The following is an 18,202-nucleotide window of genomic DNA, read 5'->3' as shown; positions in this document are numbered from 1 at the left end:
ACACTGGGTAACACTGACATGGAAAAGGATCTAGGAATTTTAATAAACAGCAAACTAAGCTGCAAAAACCAGTGTCAGGCAGCTGCTGCCAAGGCCAACAAGATAATGGGTTGCATCAGAAAGGGCATAGATTCCCGTGATAAGAACATAGTCCTACCACTTTACAAATCGCTAGTCAGACCACACATGGAGTACTGTGTACAGTTCTGGGCTCCTGTGAACAAGGCAGACACAGCAGAGCTGGAGAAGGTCCAGAGGAGGGCATCTAAAGTAATAACTGGAATGGGGCAACTACAGTACCCTGAAAGATTATCAAAATTAGGGTTATTCACTTTAGAAAAAAGACGACTGAGGGGAGATCTAATTAATATGTATAAATATATCAGGGGTCAGTACAGAGATCTCTCCCATCATCTGTTTATCCCCAGGACTGTGACGAGGGGACAGCCTCTGCGTCTGGAGGAAAGAAGGTTTGTACACAAACATAGAAGAGGATTCTTTACGGTAAGAGCAGTGAGACTATGGAGCTCTCTGCCTGAGGAGGTGGTGATGGTAAGTTCACTAAAAGACTTCAAGAGGGGCCTGGACGTATTTCTGGAGCTTAATAATATTACAGGCTATAGCTACTAGAGAGGGGTCATTGATCCAGGGAGTTATTCTGATTGCCTGATTGGAGTCGGGAAGGAATTTTATATTCCCCTAAAGTGGAGAAAATTGGCTTCTACCTCACAGGGTTTTTTTTTTTTTTGCCTTCCTCTGGATCAACTTGCAGGATAACAGGCCGAACTGGATGGACAAATGTCTTTTTTCGGCCTTATGTACTATGTTACTATGTTACAGGCTGGGCTGCCATCAGAAATATTGGGGCCCCATACAGTAAACTTGGTGATGGCCCTATAGGTTAACGTTTTAAGGTCCATTTACATGGGCTGAATGAATGTTCCGACAAACGTTCATGCCCCATGTGAACACAGTCAGCTCTCATTGGTTGATCGGATCTTTAATGTGGCCAAAAATATGCCCACTTGTTAATGCAAACTGTACGGGGTCAAATCTCTGTATTACTATGCGCCTAGCTCGATGGCAAGATGCCTGCCCCCCTTACCAGCTATCCTGAGCTCAGCCCTTTCTGCTAGGTCCAGCATTGCCGCCCAGAAGGTCTTTCTTTTGCACCTCTCATGCCAGGAAAAGTTCTAAGTCATGGTATCTCCGGGGTCAGGAGAAGCAGATACTGACTATCCTCTTTCTATGGGCTCATGCACACGAACGTATTTTCTTTCCGCTTCAGTTTTTTTTGCGGACCGTATGCGGAACCATTCACTTCAAAGGGTCAGCAAAAACAACGGAAGGTACGTTTCCGTATTTCCGTTCCTCAAAAAAATAGTGCATGTTCTATTACTGTCTGCAAATCACAGTCCGAGGCCCCATTCAAGTCAATAGGTCCGAAAAAAATGGGGACGCACATGAAACCCATCTGTATTTTGCGGATCCATACTGTAGAAATGCTATGCCCAGCCCATATTGCTCATGTGTTTGATGATTAATAAGTTACTATTTCCATTTCCGATCCGCAAAAAAACAGATCGCATACGGAAACCATACAGATAATGTTTTGTGGAATAACGGAATGGAAGAGGTCTTAAATCAGAGGGAAAAAAAACTCAGATACGGAAGAACCAGTGGCGTAGCTATCAGAGAAGCAGCTGCTTTGGGGGCCGAGAGCAGTCACTGTACTTTGTTACCACGGGCCACTGTCACAGCAGCTGACTTCTCCTGCACCGGATCCAGAGTCCTGCACCTGCTGTTATATCCAGCTTTCCCAGACTGTGCACATGTGACCTGCAGTACAGTAGGAAAGCTGGGTGAATTATATCGTGAGATGTCATCCATCTTTCCTGCTATCCTGCATGGCACAAGTGCAGAGACATTAGAGTATGGGGGAGAGGCACAGCAGGAAAGCTGGGTGTCTATATATGTGTATTGTACAGTCGTGGCCAAAAGTTTTTAGATGAACACAAATATTAGTTTTCACAAAGTTTGCTGCTAAACTGCTTTTAGATCTTTGTTTCAGTTGTTTCTGTGATGTAGTGAAATATAATTACACACACTTCATACGTTTCAAAGGCTTTTATCAACAATTACATGACATTTATGCAAAGAGTCAGTATTTGCAGTGTTGGCCCTTCTTTTTCAGGACCTCTGCAATTCGACTGGACATGCTCTCAATCAAATTCTGGGCCAATCACTTCTTGGAGTTTGTCAGAATTAGTGGGTTTTTGTTTGTCCACCCGCCACTTGAGGATTGACCACAAGTTCTCAATGGGATTAAGATCTGGGGAGTTTCCAGGCCATGGACCCAAAATGTCAATGTTTTGGTCCCCGAGCCACTTAGTTATAACTTTTGCCTTATGGCACGGTGCTCCATCGTGCTGGAAAATGCATTGTTCTTCACCAAACTGTTGTTGGATTGTTGGAAGAAGTTGCTGTTGGAGGGTGTTTTGGTACCACTCTTTATTCATGGCTGTGTTTTGGGGCAAAATTGTGAGTGAGCCCACTCCCTTGGATGAGAAGCAACCCCACACATGAATGGTCTCAGGATGCTTTACTGTTGGCATGACACAGGACTGATGGTAGCGCTCACCTTTGATTCTCCGGACAAGCCTTTTTCCTGATGCCCCAAACAATCGGAAAGAGGCTTCATCGGAGAATATGACTTTGCCCCAGTCCTCAGCAGTCCATTCACCATATTTTCTGCAGAAGATCAATCTGTCCCTGATGTTTTTTTTGGAGAGAAGTGGCTTCTTTGCTGCCATCTTCCAAAAGTCTTCGCCTCACTGTGCGTGCAGATGCGCTCACACCTGCCTGCTGCCATTCCTGAGCAAGCTCTGCACTGGTGGCACTCTGATCCCGCAGCTGAATCCTCTTTAGGAGACGATCCTGGTGCTTGCTGGACTTTCTTGGACGCCCTGAAGCCTTCTTAACAAGAATTGAACCTCTTTCCTTGAAGTTCTTGATGATTCTATAAATTGTTGATTGAGGTGCAATCTTAGTAGCCACAATATCCTTGCCTGTGAAGCCATTTTTATGCAACGCAATGATGACTGCACGCGTTTCTTTGCAGGTCACCATGATTAACAATAGAAGAACAATGATTTCAAGCATCACCCTCCTTTTAACAGGTCAAGTCTGCCATTTTAACCCAATCAGCCTGACATAATGATGTCCAGCCTTGTGCTCGTCAACATTCTCACCTGAGTTAACAAGACGATTACTGAAATGATCTCAGCAGGTCCTTTAATGACAGCAATAAAAATGTCACAGCTGAGGATGGGGAAAAACCCTAATCCGTGCGATGCCAGAAGATGTAAACCCCTGCTCGGCCAGGACGAGAGAATTAGGGAGCAGGTCACCTCCTAACGCATCCCTAATCCATCCCTAACTCCTAGCTGCATGGGCCGACCTTGAAGGTAGGAGGGCCCATGCTCAGGAACCTCGGATCCCTACTCACCCTCCGCCGGTCCCTGAACTAGGATAAGATGACCTGTTCCTTCTGGACGCGGAGGAACAGGAGTCTCACTCGACAAGCTGCAAGGAATGGGGAACAAATACAGGCCTATGGATATGGCAGGTGCTGCACTAGTTCCAGCCACCTGCCACAGCCTTACTGACTGGATCCGTGTATAGGCAAGCTGAAGTCCACAACAACATAAACAGAACTCAGCACACACACATTCACACACAGGAACCCAGATCCATAACTGCACTGAATAATAAAGGAAAACATCAACTGAACATCATATAAACTTAAACTTATGACCACAAGGGTGGCCCCCACTGGCAGGTGAAATAACACAGGAGGCTACTCCAGCTAGTCATGGCTGAAGTACCCCTCAGACTGGAGATAACAACAGAGGCTTTATAGGCCCAAGTAGTCACACCCACACAGACACACCCAGGGTTCACACACACAGAAGGGAATTAACCCTTCCAACACCAGGAAGTGTAGTGAGACTACATAAAAGGAAATACACACCAATACTCACTGCAGCTGTTACCGTTGACAACGACATGTGTTGCAAACGTGTCCTGGGAGCCGGCCAAAAGGCCGAGACACTGCCACCACATGTACTAACACCAAACGTTGCCACGGGCAGCTACAGTGAAGGGAAAATGTCACAGTACACACCAAACATAACACAGAGTGCACAGCAGACATTCAGAGTGCATACATACACACACACAACTCAGGTGTAACCGCATGCACTTGACAGTAAGCTACCTAGCACCAGCTCCAGCTGCTATACTGCCAAGTACAATCACATGTTGCCAGCGGCAACCACAAGTGAGACAACAAACTAGCGGCCCTCACCTGTGGCTGAACAACAACAACCAAACTGCAGGCAACAGCATGCGGACACAGGAGTCACGACCATGACCATGGCCGTGACAGAAATGCAGTGGAAAGTTTTTTTGGGGATTAAGTAAATTTTCATGGCAAAGTAGGACTATGCAATTCATCTGATCACTCTTCATAACATTCTGGAGTATATGCAAATTGCTATTATAAAAACTTAAGCAGCAACTTTTCCAATTTTCAATATTTATGTAATTCTCAAAACTTTTGGCCACGACTGTATATGTGTGCGTCCATGTATGTGGTGACTGTGTGCATGAATGCATCCATGTATGTGGAGAGTGCATGTATGACTGCATCCATGTATGTGGAGAGTGTGTGTATGAATGCATCCATGTATGTAGAGAGTGCATCCATATATGTGGAGAGTGCGTGTATGACTGCGTCTATGTATGTGGAGAGTGCGTGTATGACTGTGTCCATGTATGTGGAGAGTGCATGCATGATTGCGTCCATGTATGTGGAGAGTGTGTGTATGACTGCGTCCATGTATGTGGAGAGTGTGTGTATGATTGCATCCATGTATGTAGAGACTGCGTTTATGACTGCATCCATGTATGTAGAGAGTGCGTTTATGACTGCGTCCATGTACATGGAGAGTGCATTTATGACTGCGTCCATGTATGTGGAGAGTGCGTGTATGACTGGGTCCATGTACGTGGAGAGTGCGTGTACTGAAGGAAAGTTCCTGTGGGCCTGCAGATTAAAATAGCACGTACGCATTGCACATTGCCACCTGTACAGTGTGTACAGCTAACTTTTTGTATCACACTTTTTCTTTTCGTGTGGCACTGTAGGGCTTCAGAACTTGATCTTAAAGAGCCACCCCTCCCATGTGCCTATTGTAGTCCAGGATGCAAACTGGTTGTGGTACCTCGTACAGGGGCAGGGGAGTTGGCGTTAGTGTGAATGTTGGTCAGTACAAGGACGTCCCTCTTGTCCTTGTACTTTACCGTCAGCATGTTCTCATGGAGGAGAGCCCTGCTTTCACCCATTCACAGTGGTTGCCCTACCAGGGATCTACGGAGGCCTCTCTGATTTTTGCGCACTGTGCCGCAAGCCACAGTACCTCTGGCAGTTAGGGACATGAATAGGGGTATGCTGGTATAATAGTTATCCACAGGTTAGTAACCCTTATCCAGCAGTGGGTGCAGTAAGTCCCACACAATCTTCCCACTAACTCCTAGGATGGGGGGGGGCATTCTGGGGGTTCTGTCCGGGAATCTTTTCCTTCGTACATGCGGAACTTGTGGGTGCACGCAGAGCTACTCTAACAAACTTTGTAAATCTTTATGCCATACCTTGCCCGTTTGCTAGGCAGGTACTTGCGGAATCTAATCCTCTCTTTAAAAGTAATAGGGACTCATCTACACAGACATTTTTATCTGGATTGTACACCTCAGCAAACCTGGTGTTAAAGTGGTCATTGACGGGCCTAACCTTGAACGGTCAAATGTCAGGTCGTTTCGGGGTGGGCATTGTGAATTGTCATTGTAGTGTAGGAATTTCCGAATTGACTCAAATCGCTTCCGGGTCATGATCTTACTGTAAATGGGAGTCTGGGAAAAAATGTCCAAACTCCAATTTTGTCTAATGTTTGGGTTCTTTATAACGCCCATATGCAGCACAAGTCCCAAAAACTTCATCATCTCTGCTGCACTTAGTGCAGTCCAACCTAGGGGTCTAGTGTATGGCGATGTAGCGTTCTGAGCAATGAATTGTTGGGCATATAAATTGGTTTGGGCCACCATAAAATTTACAAAATCTGTAAAAACAATATCTGCACCAAAAAAATTAGTCCCAGGTGCTGAACAGTGGATTACGGACTGATCAGCGCTTGGCGTTCACAGCTTGCACACAGAAAAAGTGGTGCCGAGCACGAAAAAAAGCCAGATAACAGTGACAAAAATGGTCACAATTTGTTCGCCGTATGCAAAATCAGACGGGGGGGCTATAGGGACAGGAATTAGGGCTTGAGAAGGGGGGGTGGATTAAGGATCTGGAACTTCTGCTCCTGAAAAAAATAAAAATAAAATCACTGCAGCAGATGTTCCAGATGTTCTTCTTTCTTCTTCTTTACAGGTATCAGTAAAGGCAGTGGTGGTGAACCACAAGTCCCAGCAGATACAGCACAGAGGGGCACAGGTCCACTCTGCATGCAGTCTTCAGCTACAATGACTGCATGCAGAGGGATTCTTCCGGTTCCGTCTACCGCTGTAGCGTTGCCATTGGCTGGAGCGTTGTTCCAGCCAATCGCATCGCTGGCATGTACGGCGCTGGTCCTGGGTCCTCTAAGGATTAAAAGATATCCACAGTGCCCCCAATAACAGTGATATTCACAGTACCCCCAATAACAGTGATTTCCACAGTGCCCCCAATAACAGTGATATCCACAGTGCCCCTAATAACAGTGATATCCACAGTGCCCCTAATACCAGTGATATGCACAGTGCTCCCAATAACAGTGATATCCACAGTGCTCCCAATAACAGTGATATCCACAGTGCCCCTCATAACAGTGATATCCACAGTGCCCCTCATAACAGTGATATCGACAGTGCCCCTTATTACAGTGATATCCACAGTGCCCCTCATAAGTGATATCCACATTGCCCCCCATAACAGTGATATCCACACTGCCCCCCATAATAGTGATATCCACAGTGCCCCTCATAACAGTGATATCCATAGTGCCCCCAAAACAAAGATATCCACAGTGCCCCCATAACAGCAATATTCACAGTGCCCCCATAACAGTGATATTCACAGTGCCCCCCATAACAGTGATATCCACAGTGCCCCCAATAACAGTGATATCCACAGTGCCCCCAATGACAGTGATATCCATAGTGCCCCCAAAACAAAGATATCCACAGTGCCCCCATAACAGCGATATTCACAGTGCCCCCCATAACAGTGATATCCACAGTGCCCCCAATAATAGTGATATCCACAGTACCCCCAATAACAGTGATATCCACCACAGTGCCCCCAATAACAGTGATATCCATAGTGCCCCCAAAACAAAGATATCCACAGTGCCCCCATAACAGCGATATTCACAGTGACCCCCATAACAGTGATATCCACAGTGCCCCCAATAACAGTGATATCCACAGTGCCCCCAATAACAGTGATATCCACAGTGCCCCCATAACAGTGATATTCGCAGTGCCCCCATAACAGTGATATTCGCAGTGCCCCCATAACAGTGACTTTCAATGGGTCCGTGGAAAAATCGGAAACTGCACCGTTTGGCAGCCGCATCCGTGATCCGTGTTTCCTGGCCGTGAAAAAAATATGGCCTGTCCTATTTTTTTCACGGCCAACGGTTCACGGACCCATTCAAGTCAATGGGTCTGTAAAAAATGACGGATGCACAGAAGATTGTCATCCGCAACCGTGATCCGTGTCCGTGATCAGTGTCCGTTTTTTCCTATCATTTCAATGGAAAACTTGACTTTTTTTTTCATTTTTCATGTCCGTGGATCCTCCAAAAATCACGGAAGACCCACGGAAGAAAAAACGGGCACGGATCACGGTACAACGGAACCACATTTTGCGGGACGTTAAAAAATACTGTTGTGTGCAGGAGGCCTAACAGTGATATTCACATTGCCGCTCGTAACAGTGATATCCACAGTGCCCCCAATAACAGTGATATCCACAGTGCAACCCATGACAGTGATATCCACAGTGCCCCCGATAACAGTGATATCCACAGTGCAACCCATGACAGTGATATCCACAGTACCCCCGATAACAGTGATATCCACAGTGCCCCCAATAACAGTGATATCCACAGTGCCCCCAATAACAGTGATATCCACAGTGCCCCCCATGACAGTGATATCCACAGTGGCCCCCATGACAGTGATATCCACAGTGGCCCCCATGACAGTGATATCCACAGTGCCCTCCATAGCAGTGATATCCACGGTGGCCCTAATAACCATGTGACATTCACAGGGGCCTTTCAACGGTGAAGAAAAATGGCTGTTTTTTATGGAAACCTGTGGGTCATTTATCAAACGGTGTAAACTGGCTTAGATGCCTGTAGCAACCAATCAGATTCCTCCTTTTATTTTCCAAAGGAGCTGTCAAAAATGAAAGGTGGAATCTGATTGGTTGCTATGGGCAACTAAGCCAGTTCTACTTTACGCCAGTTTGATAAGTAACCCCACTGGTGTTTCTGTCAGTGAGGAGAAGACTGAAGGACCTGCGAGCTTCTACTGGCCAATAAGGACCGTGTGACTGTGTGCATGTCAGCTAGGCAATGAATGAAGGACCTGTGAGCTTCTATTGGCTAAGGCTACTTTTACACTACCGGATCCAGCAAAAACGCTTCCGTTACTGATAATACAACCATCTGCATCCGTTATGAACGGATCCGGTTGTATTATCTGTAACATAGCCAAGACGGATCCGTCATGAACACTATTGAAAGTCAATGGAGCACCGATCCGTTGTCTATCGCGGCAGATTGTGTCCGAGAAAACGGATCCGTCCCCATTGACTTGCATTGTGGGTCATGACGGATCCGTCTTGCTCCGCATCCCAGGCAGGAAAGCAAACTGCAGCATGCTGCGATTTGCTCTCCGGTATGAGAACGGAACGGAATGCATCTTGGAGCACTCCGTTCTGTTCAGTTACGTTCTGTCCCCATTGACAATGAATGGGGACAAAATGGAAGAGGTTTTTTTCCAGTACAGAGACCCTATGACGGATCTCAATACCGGAAAATATTAATGCTAGTGTGTAGTTTTACAACAGCTGGAGGGCCGCAGGTTGAGCATCCCTTGCTCCAGTGGTTTGGCCTTGTATAAAGTGATACAATCAGCTGAAGATTGGACCGCCAGCACACGGGGTTAATAAGACCGATGTCTAAAACGCTGATCTTAATAAATGACCCCCTATATGTAATGTCACAGAAAAAAAATAAAACCGCAATATATTCTGATGTATGGCTATTTTACTCTCTGATGTGTCGGTGAGGTGAGTACTGATGCTTTGTTATTTTAACCCACTCCAACCCTGGTTGTAATTAACATGATCCCTGTGGAATACCCCTTTTTAAAGCCTGTGAATTATTATATAATTTCTCACCATTTGGATCAAATTTTTTGATCATATCCATCAATTTGCGGCTCCTCACAGGAAACCGGACCACTTCGATCCCATCCCTCCTAATGCTCATGTATGGAGGGGTTGGGTAAAAGATTGGCTTTACAGGAAACTGATGTTGAAAATAGTAATTATTCATCATTGGTGTCATGTCTGGATTCTCTCTGGTCTGAAACACATAAAAAAGGAAACGTTATATAGGGTTATGAAGCCGGTGGCCTTATATGATCTTTCAAATCAAATGGTCCCCCCCTAAGGGCTCATGCACACGAGCGTATGTATTTTGCGGTCCGCAAAAAAAACAGATCCGCAAAAAATATATTTTGTATTTTGCAGAATGGAGCAACGGACAATAATAGGACATGTTCTATTTTTTTGCAGAACGGAAATACGGAATGCACACGGAGTAACTTCCGTTTTATTTGTGGACCCATTAAAATGAATGGTTCCGCATATGGTCTGCAAAAAAACCGGAATGGACACGGGAAGAAAATACGTTTATGTGCACAAGCCCTAAGGATCCCTTGTATTTGCACACAGCAGTGAACAACAAATCCTATACAGGGCTACACAGAGCGTCTATGTATTTGTAAGTGTATATTCACATGTGGCAGAGTTGTTGCAGAATTTTTCATTCATCTGAACAGGGCTTACAGAAATCAGTGTTCTTACCACCAAAACCCTTCAGATGATTTTAATTTTCAGTCACCTAAATTTCTGTAATAAATCAGCCGCAGGTGACTATAACCTTCCGCTCTCCCATATGATTATTTTCTTGCATATACTCATATACAGCAATCTGTGAAACCACGGGAAGGCACACTAAGTCATGCACACAACAGAATCCGCAAAAAATACGGATGATGTCCGTGTGCATTCTTTCTATATTTTGCGGAACGGAACAGCTGGCCCTTAATGCGGACAATAATAGGACATGTTCTATTTTTTTGTGGAACATACAATGCGGAAATGGAATGCACACGGAGTAACTTTTGCAGACCCATTGAAATGAATGGTTCTGCATACGGTCTGCAAAAAAAACGGAACGGACACCGAAAGGAAATACGTTCGTGTGCATGAGCCCTAAGGTAGGCATGTGGAAAGGGGTGCAAAATGCAAATTGAGATCTTGCCTTCCTCCAACCTCTCCCACCTCTGCTGCTTTAGGGTCCATTTACATGTCCGCAATACACCAGCCATGTGCGTTCCGAATTTTGAGGACCACACATGGCCGGCACTATAATAGAAATGCCTTTTCTTATCCGTGGACAAGAATAGGACATGTTCCATTTTTTTTGTGGGGCAGCGGAACGGAAGTGTGGATGCAGACAGCACACAGTGTGATGTCCACATCTTTTGCGGCCCCATTAAATGAATCCGCACCCATTCCGCAAAATTGCGGAACAGATGCAGACCCATAATGCAGACATGTGAATGGACCCTTAAAGGCGTTGTCCAACTCCAGCAAATGGCATTTATCAAGTAGAGAAAGTTAATACAAGGCACTTACTAATGTATTGTGATTGTCCATATTGTCTCCTTTGCTGGCTGGGTTCATTTTTCCATTGCATTATACACGGTTCGTATCCAGGGGTAACAACCACTCTGCAATCCATCAGCGGTGGCCGTGCTTGCACACTATCGGAAATAGCTCCAGCCTAGGCGCACTCACCAGAGAAGCTTGCACCTTTTCCTATAGTGCGCAAGCATGGCCACCGCTGCTGGATTACCGGGTGGTCGTAACCCCTGGATACAAGCAGTGTATAATTTGATGGAAAAATGAATCCAGCCAGCAAAGGAAGCAATATGGACAATGACAATACATAAGTAAGTGCCTTGTATTAACTTTCTCTACATGATAAATGCTATTGGCTGAAGTGACACAACCCCTGTCACCAAAAAATGCAATGCAATGTGAAAGCACCATATAGAGCAGGAGAAGCTGAGCGGATTGATATACAGTCCTGATCAAAAGTCTAAGACCACTTGAAAAATGGCAAAAAAATCATATTTAGCATGGCTGGATCTTAACAAGGTTCCAAGTAGAGCTTCAACATGCAACAAGAAGAAATGGGAGTCAGACAAAACATTTTTTGAGCATTCAATTTAATGAAAACAACGAATAAACTGAAACAGGCTGTTTTTCAGCTGATGAAAAGTTTAGGACCACACCTCCAAAAAAAAACTAAACCCCCCCCCCCCCAAAAACAGAAATCCAACTTCCAAACATGAACTCAGTAATGAGTAGCTCCGCCGTTATTGTTTAGCACTTCCAAAATTCATTTCGGCATGCTTGATGCAAGCGTTTCTATGAGGTGAGTGGGAACATTTCTCCAAGTGGTGAAGATGGCCGCACGAAGGCCATCTACTGTCTGGAACTGTTGTCCATTTATGTAAACTTTTCTTGCCATCCATCCCCAAAGGTTCTCAATTGGATTTAGATCAGGGGAACACGCAGGATGGGCCAAAAGACTGATGTTATTCTCCTGGAAGAAGTCCCTTGTCCTGCGGGCATTGTGTTCTGTAGCGTTGTCCTGTTGAAAAACCCAGTCGTTACCACACAGACGAGGGCCCTCAGTCATGAGGAATGCTCTCTGCAACATCTGGACATAGCCAGCGGCCGTTTGATGCCCCTGCACTTCCTGAAGCTCCATTGTTCCACTGAAGGAAAAAGCACCCCAGACCATTATGGCACCCCCTCCACTGTGGCGCGTAGAAAACATCTCGGGTGGGATCTGCTTGTCATGCCAGTAACGTTGGAAACCATCAGGACCATCAAGGTTGAATTTTTTCTCATCAGAGAATAAAACTTTCTTCTACCTTTGAAAGTCCCATGTTTGGTGCTCTCTTGCAAAGTCCAAACAAGCAGTTCTGTGGCGTTCAAGGAGATGAGGTCTTTGAAGAAGTTTTTTGTTTTTGAAGCCCTTCAGTCTCAGATGCCGTCTGATGGTTATGGGGCTGCAGTCAGCACCAGTAAGGGTCTTAATTTGGGTCAAGGATCATCCAGTGTCTTGACGGACAGCCAATTGGATCCTCTGGCTCAGTGCTGATGATTTTTTCGGGGTCTTCCACTTGACTTTTTTGTTCCATAACCCTCAGGATCATTTAAGAATTTAGGAAATTCCAAATGACTGTCTTACTGCGTCCCACCTCAGCAGCGATGGCGCGCTGTGAGAGACCCTGCTTATGCAGTTTAACAACCCGACCACGTTCAAAAAGGGAGAGTTTTTTTGCCTTTGCAATCACGTGTGACTACCTGACAGAAAATGACAATGAATCCACATCTTTGCACAGATTTGGCCTTTTGAAGGCATGTGGTCCTAAACTTTTGATCAGCTGAAAAACAGCCTGTTTCAGTTTATTCGTTGTTTTCATTAAATTGAATGCTCAAAAAATGTTTTGTCTCACTCCCATTTCTTCTTGTTGCATGTTGAAGCTCTACTTGGAACCTTGTTAAGATCCAACCATGCTAAATATGATTTTTTTCCATTTTTTAAAGTGGTCTTAAACTTTTGATCAGGACTGTATATAAGTATATATTTGTGGGAAAAGATTCAGTGAAACTTTGTGGTAAAAAATTCAGTAATTTTTACATTTACATCCGCAGCCCTGTGAAAAGTATTGGTACAGGAGGAGGTGTTATCAGTGACTGACAGATATCTCTAATGCACACTTATACACACAATACAATCAATTACTGATAACCGCTCCCTGCACCAAGGCTGCTCACAGAAGGTAGAAAAGCAGACATATAAATGTCTAAATTGCAGGATTTACTGAATCTTTTCCGCCAAAAATATATTGTTTATCAATCAGAATTTTTTGGTGACAAGTCCACTTTAAGTTACAACAGCCAAGGCTTCTTACTAGCTGTTGTAACTTAATCCAGGCATCTGCTTTGTAGAGACAGACAGAAATGTGAGGGGGTAGGAGTGCCTGCAGCAGAGGTAAGTATGTAGAAGGTGTGTAACTAAAGGTATACGGGGGTCATTTATCAAACTGGTGTAAAGTAGAACCGGCTTAGTTGCCCACAGCAACCAATCAGATTCCACTTTACGCCAGTTTGATAAATGACCCCCAATATATTTATAAAGAAATAAAGTCTGGTACCGTGTGAGCCAGTAGAAAACTGTCTTATTGCTCTCATAAAGAAAGACAAAAAAAGTATTTTACCTTTTAATGGCTAAGGCTACATGCACACGAACGTATTTTGTTTCCGTGTCCGTACCATCTCTTTTGCGGATAGGATGCAGACCCATTCATTTCAATGGGTCAGCAAAAATGCGGACAGCACACCGTGTGCTGTCCGCATCAGTATGTCCGTTTTGTAGCCCCGTAAAAAAAATAGAACATGTCCTATTCTTGTCCGTTTTCCGGACAAGGATAGGCATTGTTACAATGGATCCGCCAAAAAAAAACGGATGACATACGGACAGATAAGCTGTAAGGTTTTATGGTCTCTTAATTGATGTTATCTCAGAGTCCTGTGTTCAGTGTGTCAAACGGTGTATTCCCAAATTCTTCTGACTCTTTGAGATTTGAAATTGCCTTTTAATAGGATAACTTTCATGTGTTATTCATTGTGTCCTGGGCTACAAAATGAATTAGCTAGAGGAGAGCCACCAGGCTCCTACCTCGTAGAATAGTCCTGGTGTAGTTATCAGCTGAACCTGGGGGGGGGGGTCAGAGACCCCAGGGTAAAGTCCTGAGGAATCACACAATACTCGTAGACAGAAACAGGCCAAGGTCTGGGCAGGCAGACAGTGCGTATCCGTGAAAGAATCCAAGGTCAGGGAAGTCAGCAGAGGGTCAATACAATAAACAGGCAGAAGTCGCGGCAGGCAGGGGTAATCAGAATCGGTAAAAGAGCATAGTTTGGTAAACCAGCAAGCTAGGAGCCTCAGGCACGGAAAGGTGCCTTAAATACTCTAAGGTGACCAAACATTGGCTGGCAGAGATTGAGGCAATTGAACATTGACCCATTAAGAGTCGGGAGATGCGCATGCCCTGCGGGACCCAGAACAGGCCCTGCAGCCTCTCTGTGCCTCAAAATCAGTTATGGAGTTGTTTTGGTGGTAAGCACAAGACAAAGTGTGTGTGTGTGGGGGGTCTGCTTTTTTTTGACAATTTTAAGCTGGCCATATACATTAGTTGTGTATAAACCAAACCACCTAATGGACAACCACCTAATGGTGGACAACCACCTAATGTGTATGGGGGCCACCTGAATCTCCCCTGACACCAGATGTGGGAGATAAGGCATCAAGCGTTAAAATCAGATTTCATTCTTCGCTGAAACCAGATTGTATCACAGACTTGCCCAGCCACTTACCTGTTATTCCTCAGTCCTCGCACCCTGGATTCCTCAGTTGCTGTGTCTCTAGGACTATTTATTCGCACTGAGGTATGTGGGTGTTACAGATTTCCAGGTATTGCATATTTCTCCCACAATTCATGTCCTCCTCCAGCTCAGCTGCTGATGAGTGTAGCCTCAATTATTAGAGGGTTTGACAGTCACCAAAAATTAATCACATATATCATGAAAGTCAGGCACAATTCTAATGTAGTTTTCATTTCAAGGGGTCATTATTTTTCAATTCTGTGCTTACTGTCAGCAGATAAAGACATTCGTATTTTCCAGACTGGGCAATGGTGGAGATTTATCAAAATTGGTGTAAAGGAAAACTGGCTTAGCTGCCCATAGCAACCAATCAGATTCCACCTTTAATTTTTCACAGCTCCTTTGGAAAATGAAAATATCAATCTGATTGGTTGTTATGGACAACTAAGCCAGCTTTCCTTTTCACTACTGTTGATAAATCTCCCTCATTGGGTGTAACGTATAAAACCCACTGCACCAAAACAGTGGAGTGATTTTTGGCTGTTCTGTTGATGGAGAAGCTTTTGCAACATTTTTTTTGTGGTTTGCGTCAGGTGCAGACAGATATTTTGTGGGCATATTCATAGCTAGATTTATTAATTGCAATTTTTTTAAAAGTTAAAAGTCCATTCCATTTTCCCGATGGAGCAGAAACCAGTGGCATATCTACCATAGAGGCAGAGATCGCCTCTGGGAAAAGGGGAAAAGGTGCCCAGCACTTTACTGTTTCTCCCATTCCTGATATATTGTAGATTCACAGCATTTTCCATCATCCTCCACTAGGGGGAGCTCAGGGCAGAGTTTTTACAGCTTTCTTTGATATCAATAGTAACTGTATTTATTTATTGTACTTACATAGCGCTACTATATTCCGCAGCGCTCTACAGACATTAGCATCCAACTGTCCCCAATGGGGCTCACAATCTAAGGTCCCTATCAGTATGTCTTTGGAGTGTGGGAGGAAACCCACGCAAACACGGGGAGAACATGCAAACTCCATGCAGATGTTGCCCTTGGTTGGATTCGAACCTAGGACCCCAGCCCACGTATAAATTTCTATGCGCTGAGCTCCCCCTAGTGGCGGCTACAGGCAGCCAGTTTTATAATACACTGTGTGAAGAGAAGTGTCACGGCCATGGTTATGGTCGTGACTCCTTGCATTTGCCCGCGGTCTTTTCCTCGTCAATCACAGGTGAAGGTCAGTATCTTGCCTCACGTGTGGTTGCCGCTGGCAACTTGTGGTTGTTGGGCAGTGGAGCAGCCGGAGCTGGTGGCTGGGCGGCTCGTTGTCCATGCGTGCGGTGGTTTTTGGTAATGTGTGTATGTTATGCACTTTTGAATGTTTGGTGTGCACTGTGACATTTTCCCTTCACTGTAGCTGCCCATGGCAACGTTTGGTGTTTGTACATGTGGTGGCAGTGTCTCAGCCTTTTGGCCGGCTCCCAGGACACGTTTGCCACACATGTCGTTGTCATCGGTAACAGCTGCAGTGAGTATTTGTGTGTATTTCCTTTATCTGGTCTCACTACACTTCCTGGTGTTGGAAGGGTTAATTCCCTTCTGTGTGTGTGAACACTGGGTGTGTCTGTGTGGGTGTGACTACTTGGGCCTATAAAGCCTCAGTGTTATCTCCAGTCTGAGGGGTACTTCAGCCATGACTAGCTGGAGTAGCCTCCTGTGTTATTTCACCTGCCAGTGGGGGCCACCCTTGTGGTCATAAGTTTAAGTTTAAGTTTATGTGATGTTCAGTTTATGTTTTCCTTTATTATTCAGTGCAGTTATGGATCTGGGTTCCTGTGTGTGGATGTGTGTGTGCTGAGTTCTATTTGTATTGTTGTGGACTTCAGCTTGCCTGCACACGGATCCAGTCAGCAAGGCTGTGGCTGGAACTAGTGCAGTTCACCTGCCATATCCATAGGCCTGTTTCTGTTCCCCTTTTTCCTGCAGCTTGGCCAGTGAGACTCCTGTTCCTCCGTGTCCAGAAGGAACAGGTCGTCTTACCCTTCACTCCTAGTTCAGGGACCGGCGGAGGGTGAGTAGGGATCCGAGGTTCCTGAGCATGGGCCCTCCTACCTTCAAGGTCGGCCCATGCAGCTAGGAGTTAGGGACGGATTAGGGATGCGTTAGGAGGTGACCTGCTCCCTAATTCTCTCGTCCTCGCCGAGCAGTGGTTAACATCTTTGGGCATCGCACGGCTGAGGGTTTTGACCATCCTCAGCCGTGACAAGAAGCAGGAGATTTATCAGTGTATTTATGCCATATGTCTGGTGTAAATACGGTGTTCCGAAAAATAAATGGTTTTGAAAACTGAAAAAAAAATATGAATGACCGCCACTTTATGAAGCACCTATTCCACTAGATAACGTTTGGAGGCTAAGTGCAACTAAAAATTTCTTCAATAAAACAAATTGTAAATTTGTCAGAAATCTGGGGAATTGTTTTTTATGTTACATGTTGTCTGGAAGTGTTTGACGGATGTGTACTGGGAAACTGATCACGAGGGCCCATTGTGGTTTTTGTGAGGTCCTATGAGATTTGTGTACACCCCTGGCTGAAACTGCTGGCGCCTTTACAGTATAATATATTAGACTTTAGATTGAAAAATAACTAGGTAATTCATGTGACAAATTTAACAAAGTGTGACATGTCAATTTCTTAAAAAAAAAAAAAAGGCTTTGAAAAAAGTTAAAATTTCACATTACCCCACTGTATCAAACATTCAGCGATATTGTTGAGGGTTTGGTAATGTACATTAGAAGGTTTTTGGGGGTGTGACAGTAAACTGGAGTACCCGGAGGAAACCCACACAAATATGGGGAGAACATATAAACTCCTTGCCCTTGGTAAGCAGACCCCAATGCAAGACCTCTTGAATCTGTTGCTGCACAATTTAAAGGAACCATGAGGACTATTCTGGATGAGGATACAAAAGTGTATGAAGCTCGTCTTTAAGGGTAGTGAGCTTAAAAACTAAAATAAGCTATTGTGCAGTGACCCACAGAGGAGTGTGTGGCGAATAAGAGTAGTGGTTGGGGCCCTGAGGATGGTTGTAGTACTTACTTAGTTCACAGTGACAAGAGGGTGCACCCTTTCTTCCCTCGGCGGCACACCGGTATTGGGGCTCCTGCCCGGTGGTAGTTGGGGTGCCCTTGATGTTTGCCATTGATCAGGGTGCAAGGCAGGGGAGCAAGTGCCATGCCCGGCAAATGGTGCCGTAAGTAACCAGACCAGTTGGTGAATATGAATAAGGCTACTTTACTAAAGTGACAGTGACAAGGCACAGTT

At 45.0% G+C, this 18,202-nt stretch overlaps 1 protein-coding gene across 1 annotated transcript in view; it reads right to left on the bottom strand.

Annotated features, from left to right (window-relative positions):
- The window catches only part of LOC122929573, a 42,107-nt gene extending 27,224 nt beyond the window's left edge, over positions 1–14,883 (bottom strand). The window contains exons 1-2 of the mRNA XM_044283195.1: positions 14,870–14,883; positions 9,521–9,707 (exon numbers count right to left, since the gene is read on the bottom strand). Of these exons, the coding sequence (XP_044139130.1) occupies positions 9,521–9,689 (169 nt within the window). The 5' untranslated portion in view covers positions 9,690–9,707; positions 14,870–14,883. The remainder of the gene's footprint in view (positions 1–9,520; positions 9,708–14,869) is intronic.
- Between the last annotated feature and the right edge of the window lie 3,319 nt (positions 14,884–18,202).

This window comes from Bufo gargarizans, chromosome 2 (genome assembly GCF_014858855.1).
Source record: "Bufo gargarizans isolate SCDJY-AF-19 chromosome 2, ASM1485885v1, whole genome shotgun sequence".
Taxonomy (NCBI): Eukaryota; Metazoa; Chordata; class Amphibia; order Anura; family Bufonidae; genus Bufo; species Bufo gargarizans.
This window is presented reverse-complemented; position numbering and strand designations above follow the sequence as displayed.